Here is a 20,624-nt window from a genome sequence, read left to right as displayed (position 1 = left end):
TGTTTGATTTTTCTTCGTGTTTTTCTGGATTTTTAAAAATTATTTATTATTTTTCATTTATTAGCCAAAATGGTCCTTCTTCGTCTGGAGAAGAAAAGTAACATAAAAGCTAAAGCGAGACTAACAAGGACAAGGTCTTTAGATAAATTCATATATTACTGTCACAAGGGCAAAAATGCCTTATAGAACAATGAAGAATCTTTGAAATGTTGCTGATTCGTAGGCTAGAGAATAGCTTCATGAAGTTATGTTCCTTGTGTTCTTCATTATCTGTATCAAAGCTCACAGTACCACCACAACCACAACTTTTAAGCAAGCGGAAATGCGTGAGCTTCTGTTTGTACTGTACAGGCTCTGTGTTTGTGAGAGGTTAGAGGTCAAGTGAAAGAAAAAAAGTGACTGCTGCGGAACGGCGTCTTCTGTTACCGATTTACTAACCAACCGGGTTTTATCAGAACATCTCTCTTGAAGTCACGGCCTGTTACTGACTTTGATTCACCCAGGCGTCGGTAACACTGGGAAGATGAACAAAAACAACACCAAAAGTACTATCAGAGATCAGAAAGTGAATTCAGATATAGAAGAAAACAGAATTGTATTAAAAAAAAGTAAAGCTTTAGTAAGCAGGGACTAACCTTGTAACAGACGATGGTATCATCAGGGTACATAGCGAATAGCTTAGTTCCCAGGCGGGCATAGCAGGAATCACAAAGGCTCTCATCAGTTATCTGCATGTGACGTGATCTTTCTTCTAGTCTTGCTAACCTCGAGTCTACATCTAATGCACGAGAGACATTGTGTACAATCTGTAACAAAATGACTTAAGATCATTAAGACACAAACGCTATACACCCCCACACTACATACATATTGCAGGAACATAAAACATTCTGTTACATATTCTGGTAAGTCAAATCAATGTTACTTTCAATAATGATCGTTTCTTCGGTTTACTGTTACACATGGCACCTTCGACAACTAAAGCACACAATATTCTCCACCCACTCCCTTCCCCCCAAAAGATATCTATTCACAACAATAGAGAATATAGAATACACAGGTTTGTGAATTTTTACTTGGCCTTGACGATGATGATGAACCCGTGCCCTCAGCATTCTCAAAATTGTATCGGATGCCAGTTTTAAGGGCATATCAGGAGACAGTTTCTGCAAATAAAACCTTATATTAGCTCTATCATCCAACAACTACCACATGAAAAAGCTGTAGGATAAGAAGCAATATCAGCACAGTTTGTCCAAAAAAAAAAGAAGCAATATCAGCTTCTTTTTAAAATATGGAGGACTGGGTTTTCTTACTTCCAAAACTTGCAATGGATCAAGGGATTCCCCGTGGTTGTGGAGAAGACGAACAGCAGCCTTGAACATAGGCTCTTTACCATTTTGAGGATCCAGGTACATATCAAGTAACCTAAGATAAACTTTCTGTTTTAAGGGATTAACAAGGAAAAGAGATTGTATGATGGCATTCACAATCAAATGGTGAAATGAAGGAAAAGAACCTACTGCATAAATGCATCTGGTCTTCCAATCTCTACACAATACTGCTCCGCAGCTGCATAATCCTCAAGCTTCCTGGCGCCCACCACATAAGATCTTATCAGCAACCACACATTCAAATTCACAATAAACTATATTTGCTCACTTCATAAGGTCTCAAAATCTCTGGTTTCCAGAACAGACAGATAGACAGTTTATTTTTGTTCTTTATAACTTCTTGGTCTAGTAAAGCGAACTTACAGAGCAAGAATCTGGAGAACCAATGTCTCCTGCCCTATCCTTCTGTTTAGAATTGCCTGTCCAAAAAGAATTGACATGTCAAATGGGCAAAACAACACATAATTTTGACAGCAAAAGATTCACTAAAATAAACAACATCAGTTCATAAACAGAAGGAAACAAATAAACAATGTCAACGCATACACCACCTAAATGACACTTTTTTAGAACCATTCATAAACAGAAGGAAACGAAAATATGACCAACAAACCTTTTCCAACCACAGTTCTGATCCTTCTATCAAATCCAAGATTTCTTCAGGATCATATAGATCTGAAGACTGCAAAAAGGTCTGCAATCTTTCTCGTACATCACTTTCAAACAAAGAAATACTTCGAACATTACAATCATGTGCCTCTCTGCCTCCAGCATTAGCTTCTTGGATACCATTTTGAACTTCAACACACTCAAGTGCTGATCTGGCAAGTGAGAGAGCATACGATGTATGCAGCTGAGGGTCAGTGTAGTCTCTTTCCTCAATCAACCATTGGAAGTACCTGGCCAGTATATATAAAGTCAGCTGAAATGTTTTTAGAACTTTCCCAACTTTGCTACAAATAACTCTAATGGACCTAACTCTCACAAGTTACTAGTCAGCTTTAACTAATTTTATTTAGGCTGTAAGAAACTATACCTCTGAATGATTTCAACCTTTTTGGGATCAATAGCTTGTATCACTTGCTCTGCAATAAGTTAAGAAACATAGACCTTTCTATCAGTCAAAAGTTTTAATATTTAATCCACCAATATACATATAATGTCATCTGCCAAGCCACTCAATAACCCAGAGCGAAAGAAAAAAAGTGTTAACTCATGTAAGCTTTTTACAACAATAATGGAACAGATGCCTATTTAAACGCTAATCTTAACTTTATTGAAGAACAGCACACTAGAGACATGAGACTGTATGCACGGAAAACAGTATGTTATCCTGAACCTAAAGCAGCCTTAGACTTCTTGCATTAAATTAGTCATCTCAGACTTCACCTAAGCCATTACTTATCAATACGAGTTGAGAATAGATCACTTCAAAACCTAAAGACACTTGCAAAATATTTCTAAAACGAACGAATGAAGATCGACATCGGACTCACAATCAAACACAAATGTCCAGTTAACCCTGATTCCCACCTGGCGTAAGCTCTTCTGTTCTTTTATCTGATGTCAAGACTTGGATAGCAAACAATGGGTTTATATCTGAAATCTAAAAATGATATATCCACAATCATCAATTATACTCACAAGATGCAAATCTTTATTGTACAAAGTTACCACAACTTGGAGTTATGTCATAAATATGTCATACCCAACTAAGATGCTGCAATGGCAGTTCTGGATCACAGGGTTCCTCAAGAATTCTGGCTGCTTCTGCGGCAGCAGCCTCTTTACCAGATAACCTAATGAGCTCGTTGTCATGTAAATAGGGCACCAAATCATCTGAGTCTTGCCAAAGACCAGATGAATAATTCTTTGTAAAGAGCCGCCAAATATCAAGAGCCTTTGCACTCATCCCCTTACTTGCATAGACGAATGCAAGTGTCCGTAAGTGTCCAGATTCAGTTAGAAGAGTCTCCAACTCCTCCTGCATCGCTTACACAAGTTGTAAAAAGTCCTTCCTCAAGCAACATTCTGACAATAAGCTCTTTGTAATTCTGTGCATTGTAATTATAAGGATCCAGAATATGTAAATTCCTTTATTTCCTCATATCGTTCATTTACATGAATCCTACAGTACCACAGTTAATATTTTCCAGGTAATAGCACTTGGGAAATGTCAGCATCCTAAGATGATTGTCATTGATACACTGCTTTCAAATACAGTGGTTACTAATCTGACACTCAGCTAAACAACTGCAAAACTGGCACAAGTACAATGCATACAAAAGCGCACCTATTCTACTAGGCTCTGAAAACTTGTGTTCTTCTACTTTTTAACTAATCTATAGCTGTCTTGCTTCAGTAGTTCTGTCAAACAATAGTTTATTAAATCCGTATTAGAGGTTTCTTACATCTTTCAGTTCTTAGTTTGTGGTGTCACCTATCAAGCTGATGCTATGCAAATATATATATATATATGCGTAAAATACATTAAGTTAAAAAACGTACCACAACACAGTTATTATCGGAAGATGCAAGATTCTCCATATCTTCAACACGGTTTAATGCTCTGTAAAGAAGCATTAGAAGGGTGTCGATTCCCTCCATCACTGGGTGAGTTAAGTCCTTCTCACGTGATATCTCGAGGTACCTTTTGCAACAGGTAACATTACCTCATTATTCACATCTCAGAGAACAGGGATACAGTACAAAAGTTGTCGAGGAAGTTACAATACACAAAAAGAGTATTTGTCTCACCTGGTAATGTTTTTAATTGCTGAATCCAATAAATCAGCTCTACTAGGGGGATTTGAGAAAAACTCTTCGTCAATCGGAGTGTCCATTCCTGCTTTTCTTAGAAAATTGGCTCTCTGGATGGCCAGCAACCCGTTATCTACAACATCTTCGAAAGGAGCAGGGGGAGGATGCAGTCCCCAGTATCTGTTTCTTGGAACCTGAAAGCAAGCAAAAGATTTGTGAAGCAGAGTGCAGTTATACAAGGCTTGAGGCATTAAAAATTCAGGTTTGCTACAAGTCAGGCAATGCGTTTAGTAAGGAAAAACAATGAACTGTGGTTGATTAAACAGTCAACTTTTAGAAACAATGTAAGAGTAAATTTCTAAAAACCGGCTGCCAGGAAAAAAAAATATACCACCAAAGACCAGCGATTAGGATCCCGCATGATAAAAGGAAAAACTTCAGAAGGTTCCATTTTTTCTGACTTCAAAAATTGATTCACCGCTTCCTCAAATCGTAAATCGAAAAGCAGTAGATACCCTATTTGAGCATGAAGAAATGAAAGCATTTCTTTTGAAATCTCCCCCTGTGAGTCAAGCTCCTCCACCAATGAAATGGCTTCTCTGTATCTCTTTTTCCTCAGGAGGTCTTTAATTTGTTCTTCATAAGGCACTCTCCGATAAAATATAAGCTGAAACATCACAATGAAAAGAGTCAACAGAAAAATCATGACTGTTTCATCAACAAGATATACTCGAGAGAAATGAAGATAGCTCTTATCAGGATAAACACCTTTGACAAGGAAGTAACAGCCAAAAGGTCTCCATCCCCTGCCTCATCTGCGGCCAAAAGTGAAGGTCCGCATCCTTCAGGGCCAAAACTAACTGATTGAACACAAGCACCCAACTTCTTCTGATGTATTTCCATTTTCCCATCTCCGACGGTCACCAAATAGAAAGACAATTCTCCAACAGAATCAGGCCTCCTTCGAAACACAAGGCTCCCTCCAATAGGCTGACCATTTGTGTCCACAACAACTCCAACATTGTCCACCAACAACAACACCTTCCACTCTTTACATAGCAATTTAAGAAGCGGGGGACCAGACACATTAGGCAATGTGAAAATCACCCCACTTTGACCAGTGACACACGAGATCAAGCTATAACCTTTAACAGTCCCCGCAATAACATAATCATCAAGCCAAACCAAAGTTTTGATCCCACCAATTCCAAGAATCTCTTTCAAAACAACAAAGGAACCACTTAAACCTTCTTTCTCATCACACTGAAGTTCAATCAGCAACATTCTCTCACTGATGGCAACAACGAAAACATAATGACCTTGGTGGACTCTCTCATGTCGAAAGTCCTTACCTTTGACGTCATTCACCCTATTCCCAGCGCCAAGCAACTGAAGAAACTTCTTGCTCGAGCTAGAATCACTCGAAACCTCAGAAGGCAATAAGTCAGTACTCGACGAGTCACGTCCTCTCACTCTCCTAGCAACCACATTGATCCCTTTCAATAAACCACCCAATCTCTTAGCAGGTTGAGAGAGAAGCGAATCCACCAAGAACAAGTACCCATTGCAGAGTGCTAGAACTTTCCCTCTTTCCTCTCCAAGCACAAAAATAGACTCAACAGGAGAAGCGCTCAGCGATACACTTGCGAGACGCGAAACTATATTTGTCGAAGTGTCGAGAGAAAGTAGAATAAGAGATCCAGAGAAGGTTCCTAAGTATACTAGGGTTTGAGAATCGGAGATAGGGGAGAGAGATAAAGCTCGGATCTTATCTTCACTGCCGAGATCAAACCGAGCAATGAGCTCCACAACGGCCCGAGATTTGGCCATGAACTAAACCAGATATGCGAAGTACAATGTTAGTGACCGGAATTGAGCAGAAGAGACACGGCGATTGAGAAACTCCGGCGATCAGTCAGGCCTACCGGCGAAGCTAAAGACAAAAAGAGTCGGACACGTTCGAGTCCCCGTTTTGACTTAATATTACAGCTTTCCCTTTGTTATCATAAAACCAAAACGATGTCGTTCAGGCTTCTATTTTACGGGTTTGAAACTGCATCGTTTAGGTACATCTGAAATGTTTGAAAGACAACGAATCAAGTTTCCTTATTAGAAATTCCAATTTTGGCATGAAATTAGAAATTCCAATTTTTTGTTTTAATTTCTCTGAAGAAAAATATGTTAACAATAAAAAAAATTGTTTTTTTTGAACATCTGAATTTGTTTTTTACAAAAATGTCGATGCGAATATTCGATATAATTATAATTAAATTTTCGTGATCCTAAGAACAGAGACACGTGGCGCTGTAGATCGCCAGAAGCCCATCCAAAATGTGCTAGAACAAAGCCGCGCCAATCCAAAAAAGCCCAAACTGAAGAAGAAGAAAGAAAAAAATTGGATGGCACTGCTCCAATCCAATCTTCGTCTTCTTCATCATCATCTCCATCATCATCTCCATTAAAGCTGCTTAAAATGCGCAGCCTCACTCTGGGTCTGAGTCTCAGATCCTCTTCCTCTTCTCTTCCTTTCACCTGCAACTTCCGCTTCTTCTCTCCTCCTTCTTCTTCTTCATCTTCTTCCTTTAGACTCTACAGACGATTCCATTTCCTCAAGCCATGTTCTTCCCTCAAGCAGACCAAGAAGAAGAAGCAAAAGTCTCTCCCGTCTACCGCCCCGCCTCCTCAGAGTTTTCGGTGGTTCTTCAATCCCAAATCCAGTGATGATAACGACGAAGACGATGCCAAGTCCTCGGCGGCTGAGAGCGATGACGGTGGCGGATCGGACGGGGATGCTGCTATTAAGGGCACTATCTTGGCCGGATTATTGTTGATTGGTACTGTTGGTGGATTCGCCGGCGTTGGATATGTCTATAGGGATCAGATCAATACGTTCCTCACTCAATTCTCTACTTACATCGAAGGTTCGATTTGGTCTTCATGTGCCTGTAGTGTGCTATACATTGTTGAATGGGTGATGTTTATAGCTTCCAGTAGTATTCTGAACTTGGTGACAGTGTCCTTTTAGATTGTGATGATGCATTTAGGATAAGCTTTTCACCAATTTCACAAGTTGACCTCGTTTTGTGTTCTTGAATCAAAATCAGGCTATGGTACAGCTGGATACGCCCTGTTCATTGCTGTGTATGCTGGGCTTGAGGCAAGTTTTATTATACTCTTCGTGTGCTTTTGTTGTTTTTGCTTCACTGTCACCTTTGATTTTCATTGAGACCATGTGTCCTCAGTTTTAAGCTCTGCTTCCTTTGTCTTAGATACTAGCCATTCCGGCTCTCCCATTGACCATGTCAGCTGGTCTTCTCTTTGGTCCTCTTGTTGGCACCATCATAGTTTCTATTAGTGGAACAGTAAGTTGTTCTATCAGAACTCAGAAAGCTCAATCAAAATCCTTAATATCATCAAGGGACCTCTCCAATGTTCATATATGTTTTTGGCTGTCTAATTTTGTCTTTACTCTGTGTTAGATGGCTGCTAGTGTTGCTTTTCTAATTGCCCGATACTTTGCTCGTGAGCGCATCCTTAAGTTAGTTGAGGACAACAAGAAGTTCCTTGCCATTGATAAAGCGATTGGTGAAAATGGGTTTAGAGTTGTTACTCTCCTTCGGCTTAGCCCTTTGCTTCCTTTCTCTCTTGGCAATTATCTATACGGGTTGACATCTGTGAAGTTTGTGCCTTATGTATTAGGAAGGTCTGTGTTATTGCAACTTATTATACTATTCCCCTATCTTATCCGCTTTAGAAGGGTGATGCTTGTGCTGTGGTTACTTAAGGATCCAATTAGTTCCATTACTGTCCATTTTTTAACTCTGAACTAGGAGTTAATTCATCTTGAAAAGGTGAATTCTGAGTTTACATACTCATTCATGGACCATACTGTTTATGCAGCTGGTTAGGTATGCTTCCAGGGTCTTGGGCTTATGTCAGCGCTGGGGCTTTCGGACGAGCAATCATTGTGAGTTTTATTGTCTTTTAATATAATCGATGTATCCCTCCAAAGAGTAGATACTTTGACAAAAAAAAAAGATGAATAGGCACTTTAGCAAATACATGCATATCTTCTCTAGTCGAGCGTAAGGGTACAACACTAGGATCCACTGAGTTTTTCCTTTGCTGGGTGTGCAATAACTCCTTGTTGATCAGCTCTTGTCTATGGTAGAACTACCATTGAAAAAAAAAGTCAAAAATTGATACTGAATATCGAATGATTAACAAGTACTGAATACGAGGAAGGATTTAAGTGTTAGTCCATTACTTAATGAAGTTAACTAAAATTGATGAAATTGTGTCTGATAGGTAATCTGAATTGTGAATGCTTTGTGATTTTGGCAAGCACCATAATCATCAAGTTGTAATCATTCTATCTATGTGTTGTTTTAGCAAGAAGAATCTAATGTTGGCTTGCCTGGAGGAAACGGCCAGCTTTTAACGCTGGGTCTGGGGCTGTTGGTTACTGCATTGGCTGCAACATATGTGACACGCCTTGCAAAGGTAAAGTCATACTTGTTTGCTTTTTTAGAAGCATAACTTAAAAAAAGAGTCATAGTGAAAGTAACCAAAGATGGATCTCTATTACTTGTTGTTTGTTGCAGGATGCTATAAAGGACATGGAGGAGTAGAGAGATGGTAAAGCAAGACGAAAATACAAGCCATCGATTGGATAAGGTTTTGACTCCCTAGAATTTGTAAAACCTTAACAGAGTATCATGTACTACAGTTAAATGTATTACTTAGGATGAGGTTAATATTGCACCATTATTGTTCATAATTGATATATAAATTTGAGTTTTGTACTTTACATTAATAAAACTGCAAAATGTGAGAATACGCTTCTAGACTTAAAAAATGAAAGTGAGCCTCCGCAAATCAAAAGTACTCGAGTGCGTTTTGAACTAGACAGCCAAATAATCCCCACCAAGAACGTAACTGATGAAACAAAAAAAAATATGTTTTCTAGAGATTTTATTTGTCAAAAGAATATAGCAAAGTAAAATTCCAATCTGAGATTCAACTCTGATTCGTCATGTCCCACCACCATCGATGCACTTAAGCAGTAGATTCCTTGAGGTAGGCGATGAGATCAGCACGCTCTTGAGGCTTCTTAAGCCCAGGGAACACCATCTTGGTACCCGGAATGTACTGCATCATCAGAATGTGGCCATCAATCTCAATGTTAACAACAACTGATGAAACAAAACAGAATGAATCATGGGTATCTAAGACATGGATAATAAATGATTTACCTTCTTGGGGTTGAGCAAGTAATCGTATAAAGTCTTCTCTTCCCATTCAACAGCTTTGTTCTTGTTAGCAGCAGAGTAAGAGTAACCAGCAGTTGTACCAGATTGTCTTCCAAAGAGACCGTTTAGATTGGGTCCTATATATAACCAAAAGTGAAGTGCTCTGAGCAACTATGTTTTCTCAAATCAGTAAAATCACTCACTTAAGACTCAAAAACAACATTCCACAAAACTGTGAAAACTAACACAGTCACGGATTAACTATAGAAACAATCTGAGAAACGATGAATATGTTTGCTTTCATGCAAATTCAAGGAAACGATGAATCTGTTTGCTTTCATGCAAATTCAAGGAAACGATGAATCTGTGATCATCATCGTTGTATCACTCACTACTCCCTACTTAGGACGTAAGAGCAGATTTACAATTAAGCAACAATGTTTTTAATTTCACGCAAATCCAAGGAAATGTGACGCATCACTACTTAGGATTTTGCAAATCTAAATCCACTAAAACAACAAAAACTAAGACAATTGCGCATATATCACAGAGATCAAACGTAAAGCCGAGGAACAACTCACAAAAAGGTAATAAGGAGATACCAACGTTTATAGATCGGATCGATGATCATTTTAAAACTAAGTGAGCTAAATCGAATCAGGGAATATATTGGTGGTACAAATGAAACAAATAGGTTCAAAAAAGCGATGTGAAAAAAAAGAAGGCCTGATAAAAACACGAAGATCCACCATAGAATAGAGAGCTCAAGAGTAAAGAGAGATCGATGTGTAACCTTGTTTGTGACCGGCGCCTTTCTCGACGGTGTGACACTGAGCACACTTGGTCCTGAAGATCTTCTCACCGGCCTTGCCGTTTCCTGGTGGTGCTTCATCAAACGACGCCATTTTTTCCGCTTGACCAACAACGGGATCAGGAACAACCAAGAGAAAATGAATACGGAACTCTCTTCTTCTCTCTGTATTACCTTGGAAGTTTCTTAGGGTTTCTGTGGCACGTTTAGCTCTCTCTCTCTTTAACAATCCGAGGTTCCATTATTAATGGGCCCTAATGGGTTTAGTGGGCTCATATTTATAAATGTTCTTATTACTTCATAGACTCCACTCTCCAGTGCTTGTACTTTGGTTCATCTTAGTTCTTGATTCCCTTCGTTGAGAAATTGTGCAAATTAATAAAACTTGTTTTTGCTCTGTTGAAACATGCTCGTATTAATTTAGGATTATATATATGTACAATCACCAAACTGATGCTCCAGTTTGACCACCCTGAAGCAGGAAATAATGAAATATTCTACTATATCAGTCTTTGATTCTTTTATCCTACTTCTACAAGACGTTCTTCATCTGAACTTTGCTCATGACTAACTGCAGAATCGATCATCTTCGGCTTATTATTATTCACTCCATCTAACACGGAATCTGTTTCCATCAAAGCAAACTCATGAGCCTTTTGCACACCCAATTCACTCAGGAAAGTCTTCACTGTTACAAGCTTGTTCCAAGAACCAGTAGCTGCATACATATCTGCAATCAACATGCAGTGCCCTAAGTGTTCTGGCTTCATCTCCAGCAGTAGCTTATCTGCTGCCCATTCACCAATGTTTGTGTTCCCGTGGATGAGGCACGCTTTCAGTAGAGTAGCACACATGGCACTAGATGGCTCGTACGGTATTTTGCGGAATGTATCTCTGGCTTCAGCCAGGTAACCTGCTCTGCAATAAAGATCAACCATACAAGAATAGTGTTCAAGGCGTGGGTGTATACCGAACACAGGCTGCATCTTCCCAAACCAGCTTTTTCCTTGACCCACTAAATTGGAATGGCTGCAAGCTGATAATACTGCAACCATAGTTACATGATCAGGTTTGATACCGGATCTGATCATCTCCTTGAAACATGCCAAGGCGACTTCTCCTTTACGCAGCATGCCATATCCTTCTATCAGTGAAGTGTATGTCACTTCGTCCCTCTTTCTCATTGAATCATATACTTGCTTTGCAGCTATAATATCCCCGGATTTTGCATACAAATCGACAAGGGAGTTCCACAAGATTAAACAGTCGTTGAAGCTTTGGCGCCTCAGGATGTAGCAGTGAATCTCTTTACCGTGTTGCAGGTTTGCCACCCGAGCACAAAGAGGGAGAATGCTTGCAAGCGTAATGTAATTCGGGTGAAAGCCAGAAAGCAACATCTTCCTGAGCAGGAAAGAGGTTTCTTCCGATCTCATGTCATGCGCATAACCAGAAATGATGGCATTCCATGTACTCAAGCTATTTGCTTCAATCTGCTGAAACACTAAAAAGGCGTGCCTAAGATCACCGCATCTTGAGTACAATGAGATCAACGAATTCTGAACATTGTTAATTTTATGGAAACAACTACTGATTGCAAGACCATGAAGTTCTTTACCCCACCTTAACCCTCCAATGTGTGAGCATGCCTTCAAACCATTAATCACAGCTACATAATCTAATGCCACGTTGTAATGTCTCATATTAACAACACAGTTTAAAGCCCCAACATAATTTCCTATCTGCAAACAACATCCAGCTAATGTGTTCCAAGTTACAACAGTTGCTTCTACACCGGATAGATGCATTCTATCAAAAAGATTAAGAGCTTCCTCCAAATTTCCCTCAGAAGCATAACAGTTAATTACTGCATTCCATGAGACAGCATCCCTTTCAGACATCCTGTCAAACAATTTCCGAGCAATGTCCACTTTACCAAATCTTTTATACATAGATATCAACGCATTGCAGACAAACAAGCTGCGCCTGTGAGAGCTCACCTCAATGGAGCCATGAACCACTCTTCCAGATGCAATATCCAGTAGTACTCCACAAGCCTTGAGAACAGACGGGTAAGTAAATTCATCTGGTCGGATTCCTTTACTAATCATTCGTTTGTAAACAGAAACTGACTCCTCAAACCGTTTGTTCCTAACGTACGAATCAATGAGTACATTCCAATGCAAAGGATGCAAAATGTCAGAGTTTTCAGTAATGATCTGAGCTTCATCAAGGAGATTGAAAGCAGAGTAGAAAGTAACAAGCTTTGGGACCAAAACAGGGTCAAACTCCAGACCCGACGAGATACAATAACCATGAATCTGCTGCCCTGAAGAGAACTCACTAAAATCCACACAGGTCGATAAAAGGGAAGCCGCTGAATGGAAAACGCAGTCATGAGAACCAGACTGGTGACGAAGTAAAGAGAAAGTTCTAAAAGCTTCATAAAATTGACCATGAGCGATGCAATATCTAAATGATTTGTAAAGAGCTTCTGGAACTGACACATAGTGGGTTTTGGGAATTTCTGATATGGGTCTCGGTGGCTGTTTCCAAGATTGAGGAACAAACTTGCAAATTTCGGATACAGTAAGACCTCTGATGAGTATAGAGCGAGAAGGAGAAGACGGCATATACAGTAAGCGGCATATGATCGCCGCAAAGAATGGGTTTTGCTTAATGTTCCAACACTAGTTTGATCCATAAAAACTTATGATCATCCAATTTCGCTTCTCCGTCTGAAAATCAAAGGAAGAAATGTGAAAAAAGTTTAGTTCAAGCATTTCATCGAACAAGTGGTCCGCAAAACATACCATATACAAGTGAAACATGGAAGCACGAGTACATGTAGAGAAGCATGGAAAAAGCAGAGACAGAACTCGAAGGGAAAAAAGAAAAAGACAAGAGAGATTCGGAGACAGCACCGACCGAACCCGACGAAGCGAAGTGGAGGGAGAAGCGGCGCGTGAAGGTTTTGTTAGAAAGGAGAAGAAAAATACTCATTTTGACATTTTTTTTTTGGTAAAAGCTCATTTTTGACATTTGTTCGTTTTTGTGGAGTGTATTAAGATTATTTGGGCCACACGTTTAGATATGTCCACTCCAGGACACGTTCCAGCCCACTAAGCTATAGCGGTATATTTTTCAGCAAAGGGAAAAAAAGAAAAAACTGATTATTAAAAAGTTATAAAATGTCAATTTGTTTCAAGCTAGAAGTGAGGTTGACAAAAAAAAAAAAAAAAGGATTTATAACAGTTGAACATATAGAATTTGAAGTTGACGTGCATGTATGATAATGATGTTACAAATAATTAAATTAAGTTTTTGGTCAATTTCAACGAGTTCTTTACAACAGTTATTTGTTTTACTTATAACTTGATATAAAGTATTTTTAGTTTTATTTTATAAATGTTTACATTGTTTTCTTTTTTTTTGTCAACTAATAACTAAAAAATTAGTTCAAATGAGCCAATTCAAAAGACAGTTGTTTACATACTTAACTAAAAACAAATTTTACATGTCAAAAAATCCGTTTTTACATTTGTATTTCTAGAAATTAGAGATAAAAAAAATTCTTACAACTTTACATTGTCTAAAACTGCATATATATATTTGTTTTAAACCAAAACCAAAAAAAAAAAACGCTAAACGTGGATATTTAGTTTCCTGGTACTAAACACGTATAGAAAACACACTAATCTTGAATAAAACTTTTTGTTGGATCTTTCCTAAACGAGTCGGTGAGTGTGATTAGACGTACGGGGGTCGGTCTGTCACATCATAATCAACTCACAACGATGTCTCATGTCTGTGTAGATGACAGACAATGTAAAGATAAGAATTGGTTACGTCTGTGAACCACATTTAATTGCATGAACGCGAGACATACTGGTTTTTTTTATTCTTCTCCGTGGATGATTCGTGTGAGGAGGAATCCTGGAATGTCTCAGTCCAATATTAATTAAACACACATAGAAGAAGAAGAAGAAGAAGACAAAAAACTACTTTTTCTCCCCCCCCCCCCCCCCAACTAGTTTGGAGCTGTTTGTATCTGTGTGTAATAAGTCCGTAGACGTTGGGTGAGTTTTCATTACAATACTTTGGTCAAATACCAAAAAAACCAAACAAAAAAGACCCGGTTTAGACGGTGGTTATTGACATCACGGATGACGCAGTGTGAACCTAAAAAAAATAAGGACAAAACAAGGAAAGTCTTTAAATCCCACGTGGTTTAACCACAGACGACGACGTTTTCACGTTCTTCATCGGTGGAGACTGGAGAGTTTTGAATCTACTTTTTATTTTTCTTTTCACTGTTCTCTCTTAATAATTAACATGTTTTTTAACTACACGTATCTTTTACATTGAAAAGAAAAGAAAAAAAAAAGTCATTAAAACACAACAGTAAAATACCACTTGATGAAAAGAATTTGACTGTAATTTAACAAATACAATGAATTTACTATTAAGACACACACACATACAGCCAAAGAGAAAGAGAAATTAAAAGTTACAACTTGTAAAAGAACTTGGACCGGTCAGGGCACTTGTCAAATTGAAACCACACAAACACAAAAAGGAAGGTCATACTTTGACCAGTTGATTATTTCCTCTAGATTTTTTTTTCCCTAAAAGCTACTTTTTTAGTTAATATAAATTTTGGTCAACCTCATTCTCATTCATATATAATATTGATATCTATAATTTTGACTTTCATCAAACTTCAACGTATAAATAGTCTTCGAATCTTCAAACTTTATCATAAACACACACAACACTTCAAAAAATCTCTTCTTCTTCTTCATCGGTCTCATAAAAAATGGATTACAGAGAATCTGGAGAAAGTCAATCCAAGTACAAAGGGATCCGCCGCCGGAAATGGGGCAAATGGGTATCGGAGATCAGAGTTCCGGGGACTCGTGACCGTCTCTGGTTAGGTTCCTTCTCAACAGCTGAAGGAGCCGCCGTAGCACACGACGTAGCTTTCTTCTGTTTACACCAACCTGATTCTTTAGAGTCTCTTAACTTCCCTCATTTGCTTAATCCTTCTATCGCTTCCAAAACCTCGCCGAGATCTATCCAGCAAGCTGCTTCTAACGCCGGCATGGCCATTGACGCCGGCATCGTCCACAGTAATGGTTTTGTGTCGGGGAACACCGCGTATAGTGATACGACGACGTCTTCTGAGAGTGGTGGAGCTGATGAAGTGGAGCCGTTGAATATTTCAGTGTATGATTATCTGGACGGTCACGATCACGTTTGATCCAAGTGTCGGAGACATTGCACTAAAGCACCAAAATGGTTGTGAATATACATTTTTAAGGTTTTGATTAATGTTTGGTTCACCGACTTCGTGAAGTTTGGGTCCATTGTATCCGATTCTATTAAAGATAATGTTTCGTGATTGAAGATTTGAACTTTGGTATTCAAAATATTTTTGTAGGATACAAACATATGTAATCTGATCAGCTATTACATTATTATTCGATACGAAAATACATGAGCGAAGCTGCGAAAGCAATCTTTATAATTGCGATCTCTCATCTGACAAATCTACAAGAGTTCTCCTCTTAAGTCACTGATTTCTCTCAGTCTCATTTGTAAAGTCTCTGTTTATTGAAACGTGCCTTTCTCTTTTAGCCCATCTATCAAGATTGACCGCCAAATTGCTTATGGAGATCCCTGAAGGATACCGTGGCTGAACCTCTTCGCTTCGCCTGCTGGTGAGACGAATGTTCTCTCCATCCTGTCATGTAAATCACCTACACAGGAATGCCCCAAAAATATACTTTAGGCCTCAAATGTGATCCAAAATGCAGGATTACGCACTTTTAGCTTTAGCCCACATTGTTTCTATCCATACGATAAGACATAGACTGCGTCTTTCTAGTAAAGCCTATATTGGCTATGGATTGTAGATAAACAACTTGAAAACCGAAACTAGTTAATGGTTTTTCCATAGTTGAGATAGTTCTGGAGCTATATGGACAGACCTGAAATGTAGCAGGTATAGTGCCATCCTCTGTAGCAAACATTGAGTCATATATGGCTGCAGTGGCAAGAGCAGTTTCACGATTCAATATCTGTTTTTGTAATCAAGAAGAGGAATATTGGTTAAGTAATTGTATAATAATAGTCACAATCGTGGAAAGTCTTACAGAAGAAGAAACCAACCTTGTTTCTCTGGAGAAGAGCATTGGTTTCACCCATTGCACGAAGATGCTCTATAAGATCCAACGCTGAGTAGAAAGATATAAACAAAGACGCAAATCAGAAGATATCCGTAGAAGATGCACGTTTACACCAATGATGAATTACAAATGTGGAATAGTTTACCACTCTTGTATTTAACTACGTATTCATCGACGTCAACACCAGGAAGACTAAAACCCGCCCTGGTCAAGAGATTCCCTGCGTCCCTAACCTGAAAGAAAGAGAAGCCATGTTCTTTCACTATAAATCGACTTTTTGGTTCTGCCATCTACGAAATGCAATTTCCGCTATATATTCAAGCAGGAAAGAAATAAAGTGAACTTCCTAAGATTCACAAACACACCTGTGCTAAAGGCGACAGCCGGGGACTAATACCTCCTTCACGCTCCATGTGAGCCAAAGTGCATGCTATTCTCAGCTCCCTGATAAAGAATTTCAACACATGAAGAATAATAAGAAAATGGGAGATGCATTCAATAATGAGTCTTGATTTGAAACGAAAGGCAGGACAAACTTTAAGGTTTCTCCGCCAAGAATTGCTGCTAAAAATAGGCCATCAGGCTTCAGCGCTAGTTTGCACTGCAGTATTACGATCATAAGGCAACACACCATTAGCATTGCACTGAGTACAACCCATTTCATATAAACAAACAAAAGGAACAAAAACGGGAAAACCTGGATCATGGATCCTGGAAGATCATTTGTCCAGTGAAGCCCCAACGAACTTATTATCAAATCAACCGAACTTTGCATACAACATTTACCAGATGTTAGTAGGTATAGAACTCTAGTTGAGGGGCGGCAAAGGATAAAAAAAAAAAAACAGGTTTTACGATAGCGTTGTCCTAGTTACCTTTCTTTGATTGGCAGAAACTCTTCATCACCAACCAAATACGACATTTCAATGGTTTTATCGAGTGAATCCTCTTGAGCATCTCTACATGATTTAATCATGTCATATGAGGTATCCATCATGATAAGCTTTTCAATCCCACCTGTGCAACAAAGCCAAAATGAAGATCATCATTCACAATGCAGATGGAAATAAATCTAAAACCAGGACAGCCAAGAGATATATAACTAACCGCGGCCACGTATTAACCGCTTAACAGCACCAAGAGATCCTCCCAAACAAAATGCAGTGGGAAAAGTCTTCTTACAATCCTTAGAAAGAAGGAAACAAGATCACTAAACTTGATCAAACAAGGATATAGAAATAAAGAAATGAAGCCTCAGGAGAAGCTCAACACTCTTTTAACTAGCAGCTACGGCTATTGCTAATAGCTCTCTACTCTCTTAGTGCGATCAGACATAAAACAAAGAGTACCTCTAAGCGGTCAAGTAGATTGTCTGCAACAGCGTCGAAAAAGGAATCCTTTTCCTGGCGAGAGGACAGCCACGCTGCTCGATCACGCTTCAATCGAAAGGCAAAAATTATAAAATCAGAAACATGGAAATGAAATCTGGATTAACAAATAAAAAAAGGAGGCAAAAATGTAAGATGAATTCGAAGACTACACATGTATTCGCTTGAGGTCTCGATCAAAGATCTTGACTTTGGAGCTGTTCTGCTGAAACTCACTGTCACCGCCATAACCACCGGCCGTAGAGAAAGAGAGAGAAGCGAGAAATGTATGAGACTGCTTCGTAGATCTTTCGGATACTCTCCTAAGCAGCCCAATTCGTCCGTAGAGAGAATTGATCCTCCGCATCTCTCTCTCTCTCTCGTTCTTAGCTACACCGGAAAACGTCGGACGGGGTTCTGGGTTTGGTTTGAAGAGACGGTAGATTTCTCTGTTTTTCATTTTGGGTCCTTAGTGTTTATCTATATTCCATAAATCCTCACTTTTTGTTTTCAACAAAAATCCTCACTCTTTAAAACGTTTTAAAATTTAACCCTCATAAGTTATAATGACCCTTAGATTGGTAAGCCTTTCCTGACCAAATAGCTGGTCGGAGATTCATGGAACGTTCACCATTGCCAGAGGTTAAAAAAAGCTACTCAAGACTGTTCGTTGAGTCCATCAATTGTTAAAGGCTTTGTTGGAACCAATTTACGGCAGCAGAACAGAGTAACTGTAGATGGATCGTTGCATAACCACTGTGATTCGCACTTTACACTTTACATTGTATATAACGCAAGGTCGTGTGGTTAAGATTTCTCTCTGATTGACAAAAGTGTTATCGATTTGGATGGTTCTCTATTCGTTTTTAGAAGATAGAAATCAGGAATAAATTGCCACTCAAAACACAGGAAAAATGTACAAGCCAAAACCTTGAAGAGAACTTTGTAATAACAGATACACTTTAAATCTATGAGAGATGCACACACAAGAGGTGAGTAAAAGAGTGATACCGATGATCTCTGAATTTACATGATCACACACGAACATGTCCTTTGTTGTCCCGTCTCCCATTCGTCGTCTGATAATCCCATCTCACTGCAACCCAAAATCAAGTTTGTTTCTCGGAAGTCAATAACAAACCAAGAGAGGACCATCTGGTATAAAGAAAAGGAAACAATGCTAAACAGTCTATGCAAAAACTATGCTGCATAACAAATAATAGATGTATCGAGTTTGCCCGGTGCAAAGCACAAGTGAAACTCTGCATGAATTAAAGGATTTGGATTTTGAAGCATAGAGGTTAAGTCACATCAGTATTCACGTTAAGGATCCTATCTGCATACCTTGGCTCAAATTCTCTAACTTGAGTGAGTTCACTACCACAAGCATCTGGCCACTGAACTTTCCGCCTTGCCATGTCACCAGTGAGATCGCTACCATCAACGCTTAACGTCTCATATTCTTTTATATCCTCAAGAGAGCGTGGTTCCGCTACAGAGGGCCTCTTCAAGCTGCTCCTCAATGACAGTTTAAAAGCTTCTTTGCTGCTGTTGTTATCAGCTTCACTTATGTGATCTTTGCCTTGTTCAGAAACAACAAGGCCAGACTCTGGTGTTGATATTTCAGGATGCTGCTGCTGCACAGGTTCTACTTTAAGAGGAGATGGGGTCTCAAGTCCCGCGGAAGCGCCACCAAAACAACTAAAGGAAGCAGCGCAACCGCGGGAAACTCGGTTCTTAATGGAATCCAGCTGAAGAATAGAGTCGTCAGCCTCAGGCTCTTGGTCAACCACCCGGTACTGATTCCACGGCACAACTCTCATGGGCCTATCTCCGTCCTTATCACCAGAGAAAAGAAGGGTCAATCCCTTACTATACCCAGACGCGGATGCTGAGAATAAACCCCCTCCTTCTACTGCCAGTAACATTAGTTACTCTATTCATCTGGCGTACATTAAAAGCTGACAGTGTCCACCTTCCTGCTCACCCCAAGCACTAAATATAGTAGGATTCTGGAAACCTGTGTTACAGATTCAAATTCAAAAAACCTGAAGCTTACAAAGACAAAATCAAACTACAGTAACTGAAAATTCACAGGTAAAGCATAACACACACAACATCTTAGTTGACTGGAACCACTCGAGTGAAAAAAAAAAAAAAAAAAAGAGTTTAGAGGATCTTAATATATGAATCACTTGAAACTCAAAAGCATGGATCAACCTCAATCATGGAGGAGATCTAAAACGCCAAAAGAAAGAAAAACAAAAATGGTAACAGAGATAGAGGAACGAAACGAAATGAGATTGGATCTGCAACGGTAAGTTGTTATTTAGATGTAGAAGAACACTCGTGAATTGATGATAAAGAGAAGAAGATCTACAAAAACATCTTTCGAATCATCAGCAAACAACTGAAGAAGAGTTTAAACATGCATCTATCTAACTACTTCAACCCACCGAAAGAATACGATCTCAGTTTAAAGCTCGTCTTCATCCTCGCCACTACTTTTTCCTGGTTTTTTCTCGGGAAAATTTGCCAGGAAGAAAAAGAAAAAAAAAAAAGTGAATCTAAGGGAGGAAAATTCACCTGAGGAATCAAGCTCGGGAAGAGAATCGATGACTTTGGTCAGCGCCGGCGGTTAAGATCGTCACTTTCTCTCTCTATCTCCCGTTTCTCGCGTGAATCAATGGGCGATGAGAGAGAAGAGAGTGAACAAAGAGAGAGAGTAACATGAAAATCATATTTAATTCCAGTGTTTAAAGTTACTGATAGTGATTATACCGATAACGATGCATTTGCGCATGATAGTGACAGCACCTTACACTTTTGTAATTTCTATGTACACGTAACTG

At 39.1% G+C, this 20,624-nt stretch overlaps 7 protein-coding genes across 12 annotated transcripts; 2 read left to right on the top strand and 5 right to left on the bottom strand.

Moving 5' to 3' along the window:
- Positions 1-83: 83 nt before the first annotated feature.
- On the bottom strand, positions 84-6,111 carry LOC17898261 (transforming growth factor-beta receptor-associated protein 1). Of its 2 annotated transcripts, XM_006303833.2 has the most exons (14): positions 4,923-6,109; positions 4,546-4,821; positions 4,152-4,348; positions 3,903-4,044; positions 3,103-3,378; positions 2,928-3,000; positions 2,431-2,479; positions 2,008-2,293; positions 1,758-1,813; positions 1,524-1,592; positions 1,317-1,428; positions 1,077-1,166; positions 636-806; positions 84-515 (listed from the first exon to the last, which is right to left on the bottom strand). In XM_006303833.2, the coding sequence occupies exons 1-14, from the start codon at positions 5,982-5,984 to the stop codon at positions 423-425; spliced, it is 2,952 nt and encodes a 983-aa protein (XP_006303895.1). In that variant the 5' UTR covers positions 5,985-6,109; the 3' UTR covers positions 84-422. The 2 variants fall into 2 exon arrangements, 1 of the variants encoding a protein (XP_006303895.1); XR_002835309.1 differs by lacking the exon at positions 84-515 and having other exon boundaries at positions 713-806; positions 1,317-1,442; positions 4,923-6,111.
- A 416-nt stretch (positions 6,112-6,527) lies between these two features.
- On the top strand, positions 6,528-8,959 carry LOC17899315 (TVP38/TMEM64 family membrane protein slr0305). The gene is made up of 7 exons (XM_006305217.2): positions 6,528-7,075; positions 7,259-7,311; positions 7,424-7,516; positions 7,634-7,857; positions 8,055-8,121; positions 8,547-8,657; positions 8,759-8,959. The coding sequence occupies exons 1-7, from the start codon at positions 6,628-6,630 to the stop codon at positions 8,783-8,785; spliced, it is 1,023 nt and encodes a 340-aa protein (XP_006305279.1). The 5' UTR covers positions 6,528-6,627; the 3' UTR covers positions 8,786-8,959.
- A 24-nt stretch (positions 8,960-8,983) lies between these two features.
- LOC17898294 (cytochrome c) lies at positions 8,984-10,411 on the bottom strand. The gene is made up of 3 exons (XM_006305679.2): positions 10,200-10,411; positions 9,410-9,543; positions 8,984-9,305 (listed from the first exon to the last, which is right to left on the bottom strand). Exons 1-3 carry the CDS (start codon positions 10,309-10,311, stop codon positions 9,213-9,215), a joined length of 339 nt encoding a protein of 112 aa, XP_006305741.2. The 5' UTR covers positions 10,312-10,411; the 3' UTR covers positions 8,984-9,212.
- A 106-nt stretch (positions 10,412-10,517) lies between these two features.
- LOC17899535 (pentatricopeptide repeat-containing protein At1g22830) lies at positions 10,518-13,202 on the bottom strand. 5 transcript variants are annotated; one of them, XM_023789053.1, is made up of 2 exons: positions 13,143-13,202; positions 10,518-12,952 (listed from the first exon to the last, which is right to left on the bottom strand). In XM_023789053.1, the coding sequence occupies exon 2, from the start codon at positions 12,845-12,847 to the stop codon at positions 10,739-10,741; it is 2,109 nt and encodes a 702-aa protein (XP_023644821.1). In that variant the 5' UTR covers positions 12,848-12,952; positions 13,143-13,202; the 3' UTR covers positions 10,518-10,738. The 5 variants fall into 5 exon arrangements, with proteins under 5 accessions (XP_023644821.1, XP_006306895.1, XP_023644820.1 ...); XM_006306833.2 differs by having other exon boundaries at positions 13,028-13,172; XM_023789052.1 differs by having other exon boundaries at positions 13,060-13,172.
- A 1,664-nt stretch (positions 13,203-14,866) lies between these two features.
- LOC17896862 (ethylene-responsive transcription factor ERF019) lies at positions 14,867-15,694 on the top strand. The gene has a single exon (XM_006304635.2). It carries the CDS (start codon positions 15,034-15,036, stop codon positions 15,475-15,477), a length of 444 nt encoding a protein of 147 aa, XP_006304697.1. The 5' UTR covers positions 14,867-15,033; the 3' UTR covers positions 15,478-15,694.
- Positions 15,619-18,237, bottom strand: LOC17897796 (putative methyltransferase At1g22800, mitochondrial). The gene is made up of 11 exons (XM_006304985.2): positions 17,948-18,237; positions 17,755-17,841; positions 17,513-17,591; positions 17,281-17,422; positions 17,103-17,172; positions 16,942-17,006; positions 16,771-16,849; positions 16,551-16,638; positions 16,389-16,453; positions 16,208-16,297; positions 15,619-15,976 (listed from the first exon to the last, which is right to left on the bottom strand). The coding sequence occupies exons 1-11, from the start codon at positions 18,230-18,232 to the stop codon at positions 15,863-15,865; spliced, it is 1,164 nt and encodes a 387-aa protein (XP_006305047.1). The 5' UTR covers positions 18,233-18,237; the 3' UTR covers positions 15,619-15,862.
- A 407-nt stretch (positions 18,238-18,644) lies between these two features.
- On the bottom strand, positions 18,645-20,526 carry LOC17898759. Its single transcript, XM_006305542.2, has 3 exons — positions 20,359-20,526; positions 19,117-19,792; positions 18,645-18,868 (listed from the first exon to the last, which is right to left on the bottom strand). Exons 2-3 carry the CDS (start codon positions 19,698-19,700, stop codon positions 18,799-18,801), a joined length of 654 nt encoding a protein of 217 aa, XP_006305604.1. The 5' UTR covers positions 19,701-19,792; positions 20,359-20,526; the 3' UTR covers positions 18,645-18,798.
- Between the last annotated feature and the right edge of the window lie 98 nt (positions 20,527-20,624).

The sequence above is a fragment of the Capsella rubella genome, unplaced genomic scaffold (genome assembly GCF_000375325.1).
Source record: "Capsella rubella cultivar Monte Gargano unplaced genomic scaffold, Caprub1_0 scaffold_1, whole genome shotgun sequence".
Taxonomy (NCBI): Eukaryota; Viridiplantae; Streptophyta; class Magnoliopsida; order Brassicales; family Brassicaceae; genus Capsella; species Capsella rubella.
The sequence above is the reverse complement of the archived record's forward strand: the minus strand, read 5'-3'. Positions and strand labels throughout refer to the sequence as shown.

Excerpts from the sequence above, each read along its gene's own strand:
- LOC17898261 (XM_006303833.2), bottom strand. The coding sequence starts at position 5,984 with ATGGCCAAATCTCGGGCCGTTGTGGAGCTCATTGCTCGGTTTGATCTC. Across the intron at positions 3,001-3,102 it reads CATTGCAGCATCTTAGTTGG|ATTTCAGATATAAACCCATT; the intron begins GTATGACATATT and ends TATCATTTTTAG. Across the intron at positions 807-1,076 it reads ATCATCATCGTCAAGGCCAA|ATTGTACACAATGTCTCTCG; the intron begins GTAAAAATTCAC and ends ATTTTGTTACAG.
- LOC17899315 (XM_006305217.2), top strand. The coding sequence starts at position 6,628 with ATGCGCAGCCTCACTCTGGGTCTGAGTCTCAGATCCTCTTCCTCTTCT. Across the intron at positions 7,858-8,054 it reads GTGCCTTATGTATTAGGAAG|CTGGTTAGGTATGCTTCCAG; the intron begins GTCTGTGTTATT and ends CTGTTTATGCAG. Across the intron at positions 8,122-8,546 it reads CTTTCGGACGAGCAATCATT|CAAGAAGAATCTAATGTTGG; the intron begins GTGAGTTTTATT and ends GTGTTGTTTTAG.
- LOC17898294 (XM_006305679.2), bottom strand. The coding sequence starts at position 10,311 with ATGGCGTCGTTTGATGAAGCACCACCAGGAAACGGCAAGGCCGGTGAG. Across the intron at positions 9,544-10,199 it reads AGGCGCCGGTCACAAACAAG|GACCCAATCTAAACGGTCTC; the intron begins GTTACACATCGA and ends GGTTATATATAG. Across the intron at positions 9,306-9,409 it reads ACTTGCTCAACCCCAAGAAG|TACATTCCGGGTACCAAGAT; the intron begins GTAAATCATTTA and ends CTGATGATGCAG.
- LOC17899535 (XM_023789053.1), bottom strand. The coding sequence starts at position 12,847 with ATGCCGTCTTCTCCTTCTCGCTCTATACTCATCAGAGGTCTTACTGTA.
- LOC17896862 (XM_006304635.2), top strand. The coding sequence starts at position 15,034 with ATGGATTACAGAGAATCTGGAGAAAGTCAATCCAAGTACAAAGGGATC.
- LOC17897796 (XM_006304985.2), bottom strand. The coding sequence starts at position 18,232 with ATGAAAAACAGAGAAATCTACCGTCTCTTCAAACCAAACCCAGAACCC. Across the intron at positions 16,298-16,388 it reads CTCTTCTCCAGAGAAACAAG|ATATTGAATCGTGAAACTGC; the intron begins GTTGGTTTCTTC and ends TTACAAAAACAG. Across the intron at positions 15,977-16,207 it reads CTATACCTGCTACATTTCAG|GTGATTTACATGACAGGATG; the intron begins GTCTGTCCATAT and ends ATTCCTGTGTAG.
- LOC17898759 (XM_006305542.2), bottom strand. The coding sequence starts at position 19,700 with ATGTTACTGGCAGTAGAAGGAGGGGGTTTATTCTCAGCATCCGCGTCT. Across the intron at positions 18,869-19,116 it reads GTTAGAGAATTTGAGCCAAG|TGAGATGGGATTATCAGACG; the intron begins GTATGCAGATAG and ends TTTGGGTTGCAG.